General features: G+C 32.9%; 3 protein-coding genes across 7 annotated transcripts in view; 1 reads left to right on the top strand and 2 right to left on the bottom strand.

Annotated features, from left to right (window-relative positions):
• The window catches only part of LOC126779907 (signal transducer and activator of transcription 5B), a 37,262-nt gene extending 27,619 nt beyond the window's left edge, over positions 1 to 9,643 (bottom strand). For 4 of the 5 annotated variants that reach the window (XM_050504087.1, XM_050504088.1, XM_050504090.1 and 1 more), the window contains exons 1-6: positions 9,476 to 9,643; positions 5,280 to 5,319; positions 4,110 to 4,168; positions 3,518 to 3,594; positions 2,543 to 2,692; positions 1,529 to 1,649 (exon numbers count right to left, since the gene is read on the bottom strand). In XM_050504087.1, the coding sequence (XP_050360044.1) occupies positions 1,529 to 1,649; positions 2,543 to 2,692; positions 3,518 to 3,594; positions 4,110 to 4,168; positions 5,280 to 5,319; positions 9,476 to 9,511 (483 nt within the window). In that variant the 5' untranslated portion in view covers positions 9,512 to 9,643. Of the gene's footprint in view, positions 1 to 1,528; positions 1,650 to 2,542; positions 2,693 to 3,517; positions 3,595 to 4,109; positions 4,169 to 5,279; positions 5,320 to 9,231; positions 9,362 to 9,475 lie in introns of those variants that run through there. The other variant, XM_050504089.1, reaches the window with a different exon arrangement.
• Positions 9,644 to 10,783: 1,140 nt separating this feature from the next.
• On the bottom strand, positions 10,784 to 16,282 carry LOC126780004 (zinc finger protein 235-like). The gene is made up of 7 exons (XM_050504244.1): positions 16,054 to 16,282; positions 15,628 to 15,685; positions 15,300 to 15,461; positions 13,440 to 13,613; positions 12,861 to 12,931; positions 12,182 to 12,368; positions 10,784 to 11,991 (listed from the first exon to the last, which is right to left on the bottom strand). Exons 2-7 carry the CDS (start codon positions 15,679 to 15,681, stop codon positions 11,392 to 11,394), a joined length of 1,248 nt encoding a protein of 415 aa, XP_050360201.1. The 5' UTR covers positions 15,682 to 15,685; positions 16,054 to 16,282; the 3' UTR covers positions 10,784 to 11,391.
• A 324-nt stretch (positions 16,283 to 16,606) lies between these two features.
• Positions 16,607 to 19,009, top strand: LOC126780155 (dynein axonemal light chain 1-like). Its single transcript, XM_050504428.1, has 5 exons — positions 16,607 to 16,764; positions 17,605 to 17,716; positions 18,127 to 18,273; positions 18,346 to 18,516; positions 18,917 to 19,009. Exons 1-5 carry the CDS (start codon positions 16,610 to 16,612, stop codon positions 18,968 to 18,970), a joined length of 639 nt encoding a protein of 212 aa, XP_050360385.1. The 5' UTR covers positions 16,607 to 16,609; the 3' UTR covers positions 18,971 to 19,009.
• The last annotated feature ends 121 nt before the right edge of the window (positions 19,010 to 19,130 follow it).

Genomic DNA, 19,130 nt, shown 5'->3' with positions numbered 1-19,130 from the left:
CATAAGAATTTAAAAAAAAAATTGTTAAACGTAACAGACATTCCTTTTTTATTAACACTATACATACTTATTTATATATAATTATTTTAACTGAACAAGAACCCTCTTTCCCCCGTTTCTCATAACCCGATGGGACGGCAAACCACAGACTTTACCGTGCTTTCCGAGGCATGGGATTATACATACTATTACCAACTTCAGGCTGCTATCTCTGGACCCAACTAGGGATTCCTTATGTATCCTATGTAATTTTATGAAAGGTATATTGTACATAATTATGGTTTTGATTTGACTATTTTTATTAAAATGTAAGAAAATCAACAAAGCAAATAAATTATAATTTTAAGTAGGGTAAGGACTTAAAAGGGCCGTGTGAACTGATTTGTCAGGCAATTCGTCTGATGCATTCATAGCAAAATCAAAGGTACGATTGTTATACTATGTTAAGGAGTCAGTCGAAAAGACTGACAGCACAAGGGCACCGGGCTATAAAAGAACTCCTCTCCCCATGATGGGCCTCTTTTTGCTCCTGAAGATTGGAACTCTAATTCCACCCCGCCTAAGCTGTGTCGTACTGTTATATTTCTCTATTAATGTTAAACAGACATTTTCCGTTACTAATTCAATTCCTTTGTTTCTTTATTTAACTTTTCATTTCCGTTATTGTAAAATCAACTTCTAGTTTCTAAAACTATTATAATGCTGACGACGAGCCGGTTGGCGTGGTTGGTAGATACTTGCCTTTCACGCCGAAGGTTGTGGGTTCGATTCCCACCCAGGAAAGAAAATGCAGACATTTGTGTGCATGAACATGTCTGTTTGTCCTGAGTCTGGGTGTAATTATCTATATAAGTATGTATTTACAAAAGAAAAGTAGTATATGTAGTATATCAGTTGTCTGGTTTCCATAGTACAAACTTTGTACAAGCTTAATTTGGGATCAGATGGCCGTGTGTGAAAAATGTCCCAGGATATTATTAAAAAAAAAAATGTTTACTTTGTTAATGTATAATGTGATTTACATAAAATAAATATACTTATTGTATTGTTTTATTAAAAAAAAAATTAGTATATGTTAACACTTATAACCTAACCACTAACTGCGAGACAGCATAAACTATATTGTAACGAGTGAAGTGAAGTGAGGAGCAGGTGTTGGATAGGAGGCGCTAGTGTAGCGGTGTGAAGTGTGAGGCGGGTGGAGAGGTGGAGAGAGGTGATTTGGATTGCGTGGGGTATATAAATTGGGATGGAATTATTCATTAAGCAAATGCAAATTCTTGATAAATAATGACCAGTGTATGGATTTAAAAGTTAATAATTGTAATAATTGTAAAATCTTTGATATGTGGGTAATTTGCGAAAATAAACATCTTTATTTTACCTGAATTCCTTACAATGTCATCATTCTGATCTTGGACCAATGATGCTGCGTCTTTCAAGGTCAAAGTTGTCTATTGTCTTCATACATTTTTTAATTAGATGTTACTAAAGATTAAACTTTTCTTAGAACATATATAATACATACCTCGCTATATTTCCTCTCTGTCTGCGGCTGCATATATGGTGATCCCATGGCACTCTGGATCACTTCCATTTCCAAAGCCAGGCAGCGTCGCATGTATGTGTACAGCTCGTGAGGGGCGTGGCTGGACAAAGAATGCCTTTTTCAATATGAATCGTAGTTAGCTTGCTTAGCCTTATTATAATGTCCTCCCGAACGGTTTGTAACACCGCGGCCAATCTCAAGGGAGATTAGCCAACTGCGCAGGAATATGTAAGCAAACAAAGGTGCACTCTCTATTCCCTAACTCTCATAATTGGGACGGCAAATCCGACACGATCAGAAGTAATTCAGCTGTGCCAACGGCTTTACACACACTTCCATCTTCCAGAGTCCAGACTGCCACTTTTCAAAATATTACCGACAGAAAAACATAGAAAATAATATAGGAAATCAAACTTCCCGGCATGGGAAAGCTATAATAAGAATACGCGTTGTTATTTTATATTTTATTATCTGTGAACAGTGGGTGTGGCATTATAAACGTCATACGTATCAGGAGCCATTGTATTCGGCAGCGACAGATCGAGAAACATCTATCCTCATGAATGAACATTTCTTTCAGTTTCTTTGCTTGTTACACATACCACTGTTTACTACTCGACATAAAATTTTGCATACATGTTGAAAGGATTAGCAAGCTGAAGTGGCAGTGGGCTGTTCACATTTGCCACATAACTGACAACCGTTGACGCGTTCTGAGGCGGAGACCACGCCTTGGCAAACGTAGCGTAGGACGCCCTCCGGCTAGGTGGAGTGATGAGACACAAAGTGGTTGGCAGCGGATGGGGATTGAGAGCTGAAGAACGAGCTCAGTTGCCATTGGAGAGGCCTATGTACACCAGTGGACGACGAAGGGTTTGTGATGATGATGATGTTAGGAATACAGAAAAGGATATAATGTAAGTAACAATCTCCCCCCCCCCTACCCCACCTTAAAACATTCGAACGAAACTAGTTATCATACTCAAAATCTACCTGTACTGCATACGGAACTGCTTAGCCGCTTCGATGAGCTTCATCTTAGTGACGAACATCTCCGGGGACAGCATCAGCTCCGTATGCGTGTGTATCTCCTGCAAGAGCTCTTCTACAAAGAATCTCTGCTGCTCCTCTGGTTCTGGAGTCCTGGAAAGAATAATTGAATTGTGAAATGAATGATAGAATTGTAAATAAGTGCTATTTACATATATATCATTATTTAACATTAGTATTTATTTTTAAAAAAAAAAGAAGGCAGGTAATTGGGCCCAATGATGGTGAGTGGCAAGCATCGCAATATTAACAATTTCTTACATCGTCAATGCGCCAACACATGCTCAATATATACACTGACTCACTCGCCCTTCAAACCTTAACACATACATAAGTATTGCTGTTAGGCGGTTGACAATTTGATAAATTGGCGGTACGTACACAGACAGGCTTACAGTAACAGTAACAGCCTGTTAATGTCCCACTGCTGGGCTAAGGCCTCCTCTCCCTTTTTGAGGGGAAGGTTTGGAGCTTATTCCACCACGCTGCTCCAATGCGGATTGGTGGAATACACATGTGGCAGAATTTCAATGAAATTAGACACATGCAGGTTTCCTCACGATGTTTTCCTTCACCGTCAAGCACGAGATGAATTATAATCACAAATTAAGCACATGAAAATTCAGTGGTGCTTGCCCGGGTTTGAACCCACGATCATCGGTTAAGATTCACGCGTTCTAACCACTGGGCCATCTCGCACTTGCACAAAACTAACTAAAGAAGCTTGAGGAAAACGCATACATGCATATTTCGTACACGCTTTTTATAAATCCATATTCCAATTCTTATTATTGGCAACCCTAAAGTACGACTCCCAAACAAAAAAATCACTCGACAAATAGCATAGAAAAATTTACTGCACTGTTTTGTATTTGTCTTATTTAAATATAGAAGATTATTAAAAAAAAAAAAACTTACCATATCCTGTTCTCGATCCATGTGGCGAGACAGTGACGAACTTCAATGGGAAAGTGTTCCCCATAAACTGCACGCACCTGTTAAAACATTAACATGATTAAATCTGACGTTTATGTGCCTGTTTAAAAAAAAAATTGATCTTTGATCTAAACTGTTCTCCTCGTTGCAGGCTTAAAATCGCAGTAGAAAATAAACAAACAACTACGACATTAAATTCATGTAACATCATTGGTCGAAATCTAAATAATAATCTGTGGCATTCATTTCGGATTCGTGACAAAATGGCGTCTTGAATGACGGCGTTATCCTAACTTTAGAAGTAATATTAAAGTTGTTAAGACGAATAGTGTCGTATCTTTACTAATATTATTAATGCGTCAGTCAGTTTGTTTGTTACGCTATCACGTTTAAACTACTCGACCGATCAATATGAAATTTTGCATACACTTCGTTAGGGGTACAGATACATCGGGTACCTAAATATCTCCCCCCCACACTCAGAAACTAGTAACCTATGAATTAAAATCGCACGGAATATATCACCTAAGATTTTCATTCCCACTCTCGTTGTGATTAACAATAGATTACTCACCTTTTGAAGGCTCTCGGGCGGTAATTGCTGAGCTCTCGCCCACAGCGACATTTTATTTTCTATAAAAAAAAAAGTAAGAACTAGAGAGAAGATTTAATAAAAATATTGAGCGCCGAGGTAATCACTCACTGATGTGTTAACACGTGAGCTCGTGTACCGTTCTCTACACACATTAACGCACTTACAATAACTAATTTCACGCTGACGTCACCTGACGCTTGAAATCTTACGCTGACGTCATCTGACGCTTGAAATCTTACGCTTACTCGTCTGACGCTCGAACTCTCAGTCAGTACCGTGTAACGAGGGCTAAGATGTTTGCACATCAAAAAATTTTTACTATTCAAATGTCGAAAAAAGTAATTAAGCGTCGATAACATGACTTGCACTCCAAGCAAACGGCATGAGCCGAGATGGCCCAGAGATTTGGACGTGGGAATCTTGACCAATGATTGCGGGTTCAAATCCAAGCAAGCGCTATTGAATTTTGATGTGCATAATATATGTTATTATAAATAAACCATCATGAGCAAGCCCACATTTGGGCAGCGCGGTGGAATAAGCTCAAAGCCTCCAAAGTAAGGTCTTAACCCAATAGTGAAACAATCAAAAACTGTTACGTCACTTTTTAATTTTACTTCAGGCCTTGAAATAAAACTTAATCAGGTAAATTCAAGAATGCATGCGTGCAAATAATACAATGCTGGGTGGTGTAGAGCTAGACAATATATAATAAAATAAATAATGTTTACAATGTTACCATATAAAAAAACAATGTTAAATTTTTACAGAAAGTTATATTTAATGAATAGCAAAAATATATTTTCGTTATAAAACGTCATGCACTATTGGAACACTATATTCATAGCAAATTACTTTTTTTGCAAACGGTACATCGCTTTATTTACAAAATCGCAACTCACGAACACGGCTGTTTATCATATTACATCGTCAACCATAAAATAAATACAGTTAAAAAAAATTAAAAAAAAAAAAAAAAAACAAAATTTTTGCTAACTGAAGATGTAGTAGTCAGACGTCATTAGACGTCAGCGTACAGCGTTCAATTTCATAAGGTCCTATCTTAAATTAATATGCAACGGAAAATACATTGTCTGCTTTATGAACAAAAATATATTAATACATAATATAATAAATACAGAAACATACCTTTTATTTCAATTCTTGTAACTTTTTTCAGACGTTTAATCTGAAACAAAAAAAAATAATTATAAATTGCTTTTTTCTGTATTATCTCTATATAAGCGAAATGCCACTTATCACGAGGTCTTCTAAACTATCAGATTGACTTGTAATTTGTCACAGTTACTCCTTCCCCGACGTAGATGCTCACTGAGAACGGATTTTACGCAAATACTGAAGGGACTATTAGCTACAGTAACAGCCTGTTAATGTCCCACTGCTGGGCTAAGGTCTCCTCTCACTTTTGAGGAGGTCTGGATCTTATTGCACTGGACAATTCAATGGAATCAGACACATGCAAGTATAGTCAAGCACGAGATGATTTATAAACACAAATTATGCACATGAAAATTCAGTGGTGCTCGCCCGGGTTTGAGCCCACTATCAACGGTTAAGATTCACGCGTTCTAACCACTGGGTCATCTCGGCTCTAATATTAAATAAACAGAACTATACCCTATTCCAATCGGAGAAGAAGTAAAGGTAAACAAATTAATTACATAACAATGACATAAATAAATTTATATGCAGTTTATTTCTCACAATTTCTTGGTTTGTGATAAAAATGTTTTCTTATGTAAATTATATTATTTAAATTTCTATGAAACGATAACAATTTAATAATATTATGCTTTTTGTCAATGACTCATTGTAAAAGACAATAATAAAACATATATCATTTTTTTTTTTTTTAAATGTATATCATATTTCTATTCACCCACATTTAAAGAATATTTCAAAAAAGTTTTTATATAAAGCATTAACTGGCTGACATTCTTTGAGGTGACTTTTTTTTTGTTACCTATTATTTGATAAGGCTAGAGCGCCATCTATTATTTTGCTGATGATGCTAAGCAAGAATCACGCAATAACTAGATAACGTAGGTACTAAAAATATGAGCAATAATTTTAATATATAAGACAATTTTATCATTTATTATCTATAAAAAAAAATTATCATTTCAATCATACTATCTCTTTTCTAAGTATTACAGTAACAGCCTGTAAATGTCCCACTGCTGGGCTAAGGCCTCCTCTCCCTTTTTTGAGGAGAAGGTTTGGAGCTTATTCCACCACGCTGCTCCAGTGCGGGTTGGTAGAATACACATGTGGCAGAATTTCGATGAAATTAGACACATGCAGGTTTCCTCACGATGTTTTCCTTCACCGAAAAGCACGAGATGAATTATAAACAGAAATTAAGCACATGTAAATTCAGAGGTGCTCGCCCGGGTTTGAACCCACGTTCATCGGTTAAGATTCACGCGTTCTTACCACTGGGCCATCTCGACTTAAAAGTAAGTAAGTTCTAAGTATTATTTTATAATAAAATGAATTTAATTACAAACAAATATAAGGCATTATTTACTTTTTTTATTCAAATAACTTTTTATTATTGGCACAAGTTTGGTGCCACATTGGTTATGTAAGGAACTGTTATTGTTTATTTCAGTGCCACTGTGTATTGGCAATACAACTTACCATCAGGTTTTCTACTGTTTCTAATAACTAGTTTGGAAGGTTACAGGCCCTAGGTGCAAACGCAAAAGTTTTTTAATGTCCAGAAATTCTCTCCCATACTTTGAAAGTAGGAAGGAAAGTAAGTCTGTTGGACGTACGTCTTCTGTAGAATTGTCAGATCAGATTATAAAAGATATACTAGACAACCTAAATTGCTAGTCTCAGTTTGATCACTTGTAACAAAAAACTATGTAACTTAAAGTCAAATAAATTTGCTTTATGGGTCTTAGTTCGGGCGCAGATAACATTTAAATCATTATATAGAATATTGAATATACAAGCCCGATGTTGTTTATAAAAAAAATAAATTAATCACATCAAGCGTGATTGGTTGAACCAAATTTCCAAAATCTTTAACATTTTGAAGACAAATGCAACAGCAGGAACTACCTTTTTAATCAATACCGTAACACAACTCCGACATCAAAATATTAATGTAGCTATAAAATAATAGCTACCCGCCTTTGAATGGGAAAAATGAGGGTATATATAAAACATTTATTCTTGGTTTATGTGGTGCATATCAGTAATACTCCCAGTTAGCATGATTTCTTCTGACATCTTTAACTATTCATTATCATATTTGAGCAAATTAACACAAAACCATAATGAATATACGCCTAAAATTTCCTGTTGAATCATTATCTATTGGTAAAATCCGTATAAAAATCACTTCGATAGTTAATGAGTTTATCTTATTGAGACAGACATGCATAAAACGATTTTATAATGTGTGCTAATAAATATTTACACAGTACAAACAGATATAATCACAGCTTATTTGCACATTTAATATTCATACTTAAAAAATGGACTGGACAAATGTCATCAAGCAATCTAGTCACTGGGCAAGAGATTGTTACATAGAATGAAGGTTGGGACAGCCATAGAGAAAACGATCATGACAAATAATCCATAATAAATGGCTGCTAAACAAAAGCTGATCAATTTAAGGCTTTACAAATAAAGAGATGTTTATTTAAGCACTATACAACTTTTCCGATAAGTCAATTGAAATTATTTATTAAAAACATTAATAAATAATACATCAACACAAGATTATATGATCTTTAGCTATTGCGTTTTTTACATAATTAAGGTATAATTACTATAATAAAACTCTGTAGAATTTTTTTAATTTTTACCTATTATAAAAACTAAATTTTTTTTCAAAACAATAAAGCTCTCATATTACTCAACAGAAGATTATATAGACGATAAAAAGTGGAGTGTCGTGGAGTTGGTATATATGGACTTTAAGGGATGATACAGCTATAATTGTATTTGATTGACATAATATTGTAATAGAAATGGCAGGAAAGAATGAATGAGTTTGCCATGCCGGTTTTTTTCAGTAAAATCTACATTTTTTTTTTAATTTCTATAAGGAGGTAGTTTATTTTATTTTATGGAATATTTTACAGATAAATTAATTCTAATTTTTATTCTGATATAAATTATAAGTAAAAATTACAAGATAATTGTAAAATTTCATGCCAGTCTTCTCAATAAAATCTGCATTCTTTTTTTTATTTTTTTATATGGAGGTAGTTTGTTTTATTTTATGGAATATTTTACAGATAAATTACTTCTATATTTTATTATGATATAAATAATAAGTAAAAATTACAAGATAATTGTAGAATTTTTTGGCAGCATTGGTTTTTTTTTATGTGGAGGTAGTTTGTTTTATTTTATGGAATATTTTACAGAGAAACTAATTCTATTTTTTATTGTGATATAAATATTAAGCAAAAACTACAAGATAATTGTAAGATTACATGCCTTCTATTCTGTTAAATCTGCATTGGTTTTGTTTTTTATATGGAGGTAGGTTGTTTTATTTTATGGAATATTTTACAGAGAAATTAATTCTATTTTTTATTATGATATAAATAATAAGTAAAAAATACAAGATAATTGTATGATTTCATGCCGGTCCTTTTCAGTTAAATCTGCATTCGTTTTTTTTTTCTATATGTAGGTAGTTTAATATTTAAATTTTCTTATAAAATTTCTTAAAAAATTTGCTTATAAAAGCATATATGAATTATTTATATTTTCATTTGATTTATTTCTCTTTCTCTTATCATTGATTTGTCATTTGAAAGAAAAAGACAAAACATTGTCTAACTTAATTTAGATAACAAAGATAGCGCAAAAAAATCTTATATTAATCTTTAAACATTTATCATTGTTTAAATCATAATTTTTATCTAAATTTAAGTAAATCATAGTTAAAGATACCATGATAAGTCACATTATACGATCGAATTAAATCACGAAGCAACTGCCGTAATAATAGATTGAAAATCAATTACATGAACGATAAATACTGAATTAATAAAAAAAAAGTTTTAACTACGTATTAAATATTAATGATATTAAAAGGACTCACTTTTTTATTGTTCAAGACGAACCTCACGCGAGCTTGGGAAATGGAAGCTCAGCCCGGGGCAAGAGAATAAAAACTATTTTACATGTATTGAACGAAGCGTGTACGTCCGCAACAAAATTCATTCCAGCCGGATTCCGAGAATTTTGACGTTTACACAGTAACACACACATGTACACACCAACGCAACACATGCAAGGAATATTAATTTTAGAGTAAGTCAACATACTTATAACTATAATATTACCTGTTGTTCAAAACAATCGATGCCACAGGTGTCCATTTACATTCTATGGTGTTCAAACTTTGGCAATTATTGCAACAAAATGCTTGTATACGTAGTTAAAATAGAGCTTCATGTAATAATATCACTCGCATACGTAAAAAATAATAAATCGCTTGCCGACTTCCTTCCTTCTGTTGTTTGACAGCTAAAGTCATAATAATACCAGTCGTAAGCTTGTAACATTTTAGCATCGTAGCATTATTTTTTATATATTTTTACTTTTTAATAAATACAACTGTATTTTCAAATGACTATTTGGCTAGACAGAAAAAATAAATAAAGATTATTATTAAAATATATATAGGTTTCCATTTACGATAGAATCATGGTCGTTTATTATTACTATACTAGTTAGTGAAGGTTTTTTATTTAATGATCAGATGATGATATTTACTTTGGCAGATCTAAAAATAAGTAATATATTTTCTTTATTATTATTACAGTAGTGTAATAACGCAAATCTTCGGTTTTATTCTAGTTAATAAAAGTACATAGTTAAATATCAGTACATTTACACTTAAAAATTATTATAAATGAAAAACATTATCCATAAAAATGGTAACTGCTTAGTTATGCTGGCAATTTATTGATTATAAATCATTAACCATCCGCCAGATGTCACATGTTGCAAACTTTAATAAGTTTCATTTTACGGAATATTTTACAGAGAAATAAATTCTATTTTTTATTATGATAAAAATAATAAGTAAGAATTACAAGATAATTGTCAGATTTTTGCAAATTATAATAATTATGATTTATTGGTGAATTAATCTTGTCAGATAAAAATATTTGTTAAAAATTGAGATATGCAGGGGATCGACGATAAACGCTAATATATGTATTTTTATTAATTTTTAATACTGCTTATTTATAATGTGCTTGCAAAATTATTTTCTATCGATACGAAAACTGACAGTTTAAATGGCGGTAAAAGTCAAAATCAGAACTAAACTGAAATCAGACTCCTGACATCAAAGATCATTTTAGTTTATTAGTTATAATTGCTTATTAGGTAATAAGATTTTTATTTTTTTTATTATAAAAATAATTAAATTAATTAAAAAAAAAGAATAACAATAATAATCAATCATATGCTGAAGATCCACATATACTTTTTTTCATAAAATAGTGCGGCAGATTATACTAATATTAACAAGTTTGACGTTTTTTTTTTAATTCTGATCTATATTTATGTAAAGAAAACACTTATTTTAAGTAATAATTTATTAAATGACGATATATACAGTTAAAATACTATGAAAATCTTTAACTATAATATTGCTATACTATCACGGGAAAATACTAACAAATTCATCTATAAAATTAATTTATATTACAGTAACTGATCGGACATTTTGTTAATATGTCCATTTAAGTTTTATTTTATAACAAATAAAGCTAGGTTTCATATCATTCAAAAGCATATGTAATATTATGTATATTTTAGTTAAAAAAAAAAATTATAATTAATATTAGTGTATCGTTGGCATATTTATATTTACTAAAATAACGAGATCATGCTACAAAATGAGAATTTATAACTTAAGCCAGTGTCAAGAGAAAAATAAACAACTTCGGCCTTGTATTGACGATACGGTCGAGATATTTGAGTTTTGAACTTCGGCGAAGTTTTCGTAACTTTGGAAGTAAGAAATGGTTACAAGTTGTTGATTGGTATTATAAATAAAGATAAATTAATCTAGAACTGTTTTTAGTGCATAATATAGCATAGCATGCATGCAAATCTCATGGAATACATAAATCTATGGTTCGTTTACATTTACTCCTGTTATTGGAATATACTATAGTATTTATTGGAGTTGTATTCAATTTGAGTCTAAAATTAATTTAATTTGCACGAATCAGCATTTTGATCACAATGTTTGATCATCATTGTTCTCACACCAGTTCCCGCTTTCATCAACCACACATGTTGCTATTTCATCGCTCTGCACCTGCTCCAACATAACTTCCGGTTGACTCGTATTAATTTCCACCTCGATCATTTCACCTTGACCCATCAGCTGGATTAACTTCGCGTACCTCTCCTTCTGTTCATCGGTCATGTTCGCTGGATTGTGGTATTTCAGATGATAGTTCAAATGGCTGCTTTGTTTGAAGCGTTTCTGGCATATCCCACATTGGAATGGCGCTACGTTTGTGTGCGTTCGCATATGCTGCTGGAGGTGCACGGATTGTGAGAAAGCCTTACTGCATATGATGCATTTGTACGGTTTAACCTTTGTGTGTATGCGTAAATGTTGGTCGAGACCGGATTTTTGGGTGAAGGCCTTCGGGCAAAACGTGCACGGGAATGGCCTGTCGCCGGTGTGCATCCGCATATGTTGCTGCACACCCCCTTGTTGGGTGAAGCGTTTCAGGCATATCGTGCATTGGAAGGGTTTCAGTTTGATATGCGCTGTCTGACTGTGATCGAATAAATCTTTGGAATTTTCGAAGCCCATTCCGCATATCTGAAAAATAATTTGACTAAATATTCCAATAGTAAAATTAAAGGATAGACTTATTGTCTATGTTATATACAATACTGACAAAAATTGGCACGAGGTTTTCGAAACTGTTATCAGATACAGCACACGTAATGTATGGACTCAAATATCCAGCGACACCCGTACAGAGCTTGGCGCGCAGTGCCCGCGGTACCTGGCAGGCGTGCGCGTCCTGCGGCGCGAGGGCGAGCGGCTTCTCGCACACCTGGCAGCGCAGCGCCTTGCGGCGGCGCGTGTGCTCGTCGCGGTGGTGCGCCGAGTACGCGCAGCACGACAGGAACATCTGATGGCACTGACCCTCGCTGCTGTGCGGCGACGGCTGCAGGCATTCGAACGGACCGCTGTGGAGTTCGATGGTTGAATTAAATGTTGGGTTGTTAAAAAAAATGTGAAAAAACACGACCGTATATAGTTCCTAAGTTACACAATATTATGAGATGGTAATAAAAAATATGTAAAACGATTTAAAAAAAATGTCATGGACTTATCGAATATTACGTTTTACAAATCAATTGATTTAGAATAAATAGTGCAACAGAGATGGGTTAAGAGAGCGAGAGAGAGAGAGAGAGAGATAGCACCAATATATTTAAAGAATTATTTTCTTTTTTTTATTATAGGCAGGCGGACGGGCAAATGGGCCCCCTAATGGTAAGTGGTCACCACCAATAACAACTAAGTATTGCTTGTTTAGCGGTAGAATATCTGACGAGTGAGTGGTACCTACACAGACGGGTTAGCAAAAAGCCCTACCACCAAGATTATTTATGTATATAAACATATAAGCTATTTATAAAGCCAAATGATGAAAAAAATACTAATTCTCCACTTACCTAATAGCTTTAACTTCCCTGTCCTTCCTCACAACCGTTTTCACGACCTTCTGTGGTTTTTCTTTCTCTTCCTAAAAATATATATATATATTTAATAATCAATTTAGAAGAAAGAAATTATCAATTTCCATGATGATCGAAGTTAGTCAGACATAATCATATAAACAAAACACATTATAATAATAATGTCCACCAGACCGATTTCGGCCACGGCAGCCAATCTCAAGAGAGGTTAGGCAACTGCGCAGGAGATATTATAGTGCACAAGTGTGTGCGCGAACACAGGTGCACTCTCTACTCCCTAACTCTCATAATCCGATGGGACGGCAATCCGACACGACCAGAAAGAGTTCAGGCGCAGGACCAACGGCTTTACGTGCTTACCGAGGCACGGGAGTGTACACGCTTCCAACTTCCAGACTCCGGGATGCTACTGAGAATTTTCTGACAGGAAAACCCGATAACTTTTTATTGGCCCGACCTGGGAATTGAACCAGGTACCTCCGGGTCTGCGGCCTTACATCAAACCAAAGACCAACGAGGCAGTCACAATAATGCAATACTTCGCATATTAGCTACCTTTATTTTTTCTTTCTTCCATTTCTTAATTTCTGGCTGTCCATTGGCTTTAATTATTATATAACTGACGTCATTCGATGCAAGGGTCATGATATCGGTCGGCTCCATTGAGGATATTAATTCCTCTGTCTTCAATTCAATCGAACGCTTCTCGTCCTCTGTATATTTCCTTTTCTGTAAAGATAATTGTTCATATTAAATTGAGCTTATTTGAACAAGTCAAATCACATATTAGGAAAAAATATATTAAATATTTATCAATGAGTTTTCTTTCGGCCTGTTGCTTTGTCCTTAACATTTTTACGTCTGTAACGTTTCATTCCCAATCACACACATAAGGGATGAATTTAAGAAAAATTCTATAACGAAGCAAAATAATAAACACTCTTAAGGAATGATTTTATACCCCTAGCAGAGGAATTTTTAAAAAATCTTCCTTAATGCTCATCTAAGTTATATAAGAATGTCATGTGCAAAATATCAAGCTCCTTAAATTATTTTAGAACTCTTGTACGTGGCAATGTCAGGCATTTTTATAATTTAATTAAGTAGATATTTTCATTATCCAATCTTACTTATGGAGATTGTGTTTATATTTTCTTTTGGCACTTTTGAATAGTTTAGAATAGTAGTCATGTTACAGTATTTAATTAAAGGTAAAGCTACCGGTTCAGAATATAGATTCTACTGTGATGAACTGGCAATAAACTCCTCATAAATGGCTTACCGCAAGGCATTATACAGTAACAGCCTGTAAATGTCCCACTGCTGGGCTAAGGCCTCCTCTCCCTTTTTGAGGAGAAGGTTTGGAGCTTATTCCACCACACTACTCCTATGTGGGTTGATGGAATACACATGTGGCAGAATTTCAGTGAAATTAGACACATACAGGTTTCCTCACTATGATTTCTTTCACCGTCAAGCACGAGATGAATTATAATCACAAATTAAGCAAATCAAAATTGAGTGGTGCTTGCCCGAGTTTGAAACCACAATAATCGGTTAAGATTCACGCGTTCTTACCACTGGACCATCTCGGAATTATAATCAAGGATCAGGATTAATATACATATATGTTAACCTGCCCCAAGATCGGTTGTAGACTCTATAAAAAGAAACGAGCAAAAAACTCGCTAAGCAAGCGTATTGCCTGTTACATGAAAATTGCATCTGTTGATTGATGAAGGCTATAAAGCTCTTGACCAACCACCCTAAGCATTATTTATAATAGTTATTGTTACCCTATAATGTAATAATAGGCCGAATTAAACTTGAGGATTATATTCTATATAATTAATAAGTATAATACAGATGGTCGATTGTTTCAAACATCATTCATCTCTTGCTCGGCAGTGAAACTGACCCTGCAAAGTCATATGCATGCATGCCTCATATCCAACTCACATTGCATCAGAGTCGTAGAAAAAACTCCAAGAGATCTCCTTTAATGACGAGGAGGTCTTAGCCCTGTGGTGGATCATAGAATCACAGACATAACTTTATAATAAAAGAATGTTTATTTATGAGAATTGAGATTGAGAAGTGTTGTCTTTCAAATAAATAAAATACATGGGCACCTCGCCTCTTAAAAGGCATGCAAACCAACATCTTTTTAAAATTATATGAATTATGTTTAATTTACAATTTTATTAGTTTAATTTATAATTTACATCAATTGATATATTAAATTTATAATTTATATCCTAGATATTGATGAATTCTTTAAAAATTTAGCTCTAATAACAAAGTATATGTTACGTATTTGTGGTTTATAAGACAACCAATCTTCATCAGCATCAGATGATTTTCTAAATAAATTCTATTTTGTGCTTTAATAAAATATAAAATATAAAATTTAACCTGCTTAACATGCTTCCTTAGACATAAATCTTGGCCTGCCATGTATTCATCAATATGTTCTACCCTTGAATGATTTAACAAAGCTTTTTCTATTACAAAACCTTTGTTGCAGATTCTACATGAGACTGTGTCTTCGTCTTCTTGATCGCTTAACCTCTCTTTCTGTAATAGTTTATTATTCATAATTAGTATTATTTATATAACATTCCATTTAGAAGCATTACTTTGATAGGTAAATCTATAAATCTTTTTAATCAAAATTGTATCAAGAAGCAGTTTGTGGTAGATACTGTTTACGCTATATTTTTAATGTTTTATAAATACTCACTTTTATTTTAGGTATCGGAATCACATTAACCTGTCTTACGTTAAGCGTCGTCATTTTTCTGTAATAAAATTACAACAATATAATATATTATATATAGAATGACAATAAAAATTCTAAATGATTCTTTCGGTTTGACGAAACTACAAGTTATTTTAGGGTTTGTACAAAATACATATAATATATCATAACGCGATGTAATGATTTAATAAATTATTTAAAAATTCATCAAAACAGCGGGAATTTATATTTGACAAAACTTTTTTTTTCAGTTTTGGCATTTGAACTGGCGTAGGCACTACAAAAGTAAACAATAGTAATATTCATTATGAAATTATACTTTTATAAATCTTAATAATATTAAAATGGTTTCTTTTAACTGTAATAGTTATACTCGAGAGAAACTAAATTTATTTCTTCTATATTTACCTTCAATCCGATTCTAGGAATAGATTGGCGCTTGTTTTTTTTTTAAATTAAAAAAAAGAAAATGAAAAGAAAAATGCAGTACTATGGAGTTTGTGAAAAAATTAAAAATGTCAAAATGACATGACATTTACTTATAATGCATTGAATGCTATTATTACAGAAATAGTACATGTACAAAACTGCAAATCGTGTCGTTCTAAACTAATACGACGTTTCTAGATAAAGTAATCCGCCATTTCGTGAGTCAAGAATAAAGATAACATACAATATACATATATACAGAATACAGATTGACAGGACATTGCTCCCTAGAACAGAATAAAAAAGTATTCTTGTCTATGGTACCCTTAAAAATCTAACTCTTTACTTACATATTTTAAATTTATTAAATTACTAAAAATACTGAATTACAAAAATCTTAAAACAATTAATAGGTTTTTAATAAATTTGTAGACCGTAGAATTGTAAAAAAGGACTCGATAGTTTTGTCGATATTGTAACCAAGGTGCTTCTACTGTTCTATCAATAATAATTCTTAACTTATTATTTAAATAAAATGGCTACAAAAGCAACAACAATAAAAGAAGCAATTAAACGCTGGGAAGAAAAAACCGGCCAACATGCAAGCCAGGCTACAGAAGTTAGTTTAGTTTTTCAATGGCCACCAATAGAAAAAATGGACAACACCCTTGCTACCCTGGTTAATTGCGAGTAAGTTTTAATGTTTGTCCCGTCAGTTTTTTTTAATGTCTGATTTTATTAAGAAATAAAATAGTGTAAATTATATCGGCAATATAATTAAAATGAAATTAATTTCCAAAGTTCCTATAACAACTTTGCAAATTTTAAATCTCGATTTTTTCACGAATCCATAATTAATCTCATTTTTGATCTCGGCCAATAATGTCGTCATCGTCAATCCAAAACCTAAGTTATTTATTTATTTTAATTCTTTCTGCCATTTGAATAGGCTAAAGAACACGACAGATACAATCGAAGCTTATTACGGGTTATACGACTTATATTTTACTGGTGGTAGAGCTTTGTGCAAGCTCATCTGGGTAGGTACCACCCACTCATCAGATATTCTACTGCAAAACAGGAGTACTTGGTATTGTTGTGTTCCGGTTTGAAGGGTGAATGAGCCAGTGTAACTACAGGCACAAGGGATATAACATCGCAGTTCTCAAGGTTGGTGGCGCATTGGTGATGTAAGCGATGGTTAACAGTTTTACAATGCCAATGTCTATGGGCGTTGGTGAACACTTACCATCAGGTGGCCCATATGCTCGTCCGCCTACCTATTCTATAAAATAATTATAAAATTCTATATTAATATATTAATATTTGACTTCAATTAATACGAATATAAATTATGTAATATTAGAAATTTTCACAAATAAAACATTGACTCATAATCTCGCTACACAGCCAGTTAGATGTGTTCCGTCATCGTGTTCGCTCATTTCATAAATAATTAAATCAATAAATTACAAATTTATTGGAATAATAGAAAAGTCGAATTTATATTAATTGTTAGCATTCTTATAGAAAACTCAGCTTGTCTACAAACATGATCGAAAAGGTCACAGGATTGAATAGCTTAAAGAAATTACGAGTGCTATCACTCGGCAGGAATTATATCAAAACATTTTCAGGAATGGTAAGTATGCTGTTTGAATTAGAGCGAAATGTAATCAGATTGACGATTACGATTAAAATATCTAATCGAAAGTAATCAAAAAAGTAAAGTTAGCGAATGAGACGAGTGAATGCCCTAGAGCATCTCTGCGCGCCCTCTTAAGTATCAATCAAAATTAATTTGTAATCGTGATTGATGATTACACATTATAACCGTAATCGTCATTAATCTGGTTACATTTGGCCAAGTCTGGCTGTTTCCGTTGATGTTCTATTTTTTATTTAAAATTATAATAATATAATATTATTGACTGACTAGATGGTTATGTAATCGCTATATCATTTAATTAGGTTTTCGTTAATTCATTGTTTTAAAAAGAAAGAATGAGGGACCATATGTAAAAAAGTTTTTATTAACCTTTTCAATTTAAGGAATCGCTTAGTGATACATTAGAAGAGCTTTGGATATCTTATAATTTAGTGGAAAAATTAAAGGGAATCAACGTTTTAAGGAATTTAAGAGTTTTGTATATGAGTAATAATTTGGTAAAGGAATGGAGCGAATTCAATAAATTGCAGGCAAGTAACTAAATATAATCTTTTTGGGAAGTCGGATTTGCAAAGGGATTTATTTAAGATATATTTTTTCAGGAGTTACCAAATCTAGAAGATCTATTGTTTGTTGGTAATCCACTTTATGATGGCTGTGAACTAGACGTGTGGAGATCTGAAGCAGCAAGACGTCTTCCTGGGCTCAAGAAGCTGGATGGTGAGACAGTGCTGCGAGAGGATGATCCTCCATTAACAGTTGCTGATTTAGAAGTACGTTATAATATTACTACCAATTTATATGAGATATCAAGTTTCTTATTATAAAAAAAATAATTCATTAGATTTTCATTTACTTATAACTGATACGTTTATCTATTATTTTTAAATCAACCTTTAGACTTTTCTTGAAAATTTATAAACAAATATGGCGTTTATAATATCTATCAATGTGTGTATTGATCAACATGACTAGAACAGTATGCCATAAAATTTATTAATGAAGGCACATAATGTCTATTATACAGAATATTAAATATATATAATAAAAACTAAATTAAGAAACAGAAATTTGTTAGTCGTATGCATCGTGTGATAAATATTGTATATGTAAGTACGTTATACTAATGTGAATATTGTTAAGTAGAGAAATTCAGTAACATTTTTTTTTTAGCCTGATGGGGGAGATGCTGTGGAGACTCTTGTTAGTGCTGAGACAAATGATTAGTCAATCAATAAAATAATTAAAACTAATTGGGTTGCTTCTTTTATTTTCTGACGAGTATAAAGCAGTGTGTGAAAAATATAAATGATTAAATAAATAAACGTCTAGTTACCTGTGAAGTTATTGTTTTTTTTTTTTTAATAAATAATTATAATATGTCAAA

Source organism: Nymphalis io, chromosome 30 (genome assembly GCF_905147045.1).
Source record: "Nymphalis io chromosome 30, ilAglIoxx1.1, whole genome shotgun sequence".
NCBI classification, from domain to species: domain Eukaryota; kingdom Metazoa; phylum Arthropoda; class Insecta; order Lepidoptera; family Nymphalidae; genus Nymphalis; species Nymphalis io.
This window is presented reverse-complemented; position numbering and strand designations above follow the sequence as displayed.

Coding starts and splice junctions, on each gene's coding strand:
- LOC126780155 (XM_050504428.1), top strand. CDS start 16,610: ATGGCTACAAAAGCAACAACAATAAAAGAAGCAATTAAACGCTGGGAA. Junction 16,765..17,604: donor GCTACCCTGGTTAATTGCGA/GTAAGTTTTAAT, acceptor GCATTCTTATAG/AAAACTCAGCTTGTCTACAA. Junction 18,274..18,345: donor GCGAATTCAATAAATTGCAG/GCAAGTAACTAA, acceptor ATATTTTTTCAG/GAGTTACCAAATCTAGAAGA.
- LOC126780004 (XM_050504244.1), bottom strand. CDS start 15,681: ATGACGACGCTTAACGTAAGACAGGTTAATGTGATTCCGATACCTAAA. Junction 15,462..15,627: donor TTCCGATACCTAAAATAAAA/GTGAGTATTTAT, acceptor AAACTATTACAG/AAAGAGAGGTTAAGCGATCA. Junction 11,992..12,181: donor AGGACGCGCACGCCTGCCAG/GTACCGCGGGCA, acceptor ATTATTTTTCAG/ATATGCGGAATGGGCTTCGA.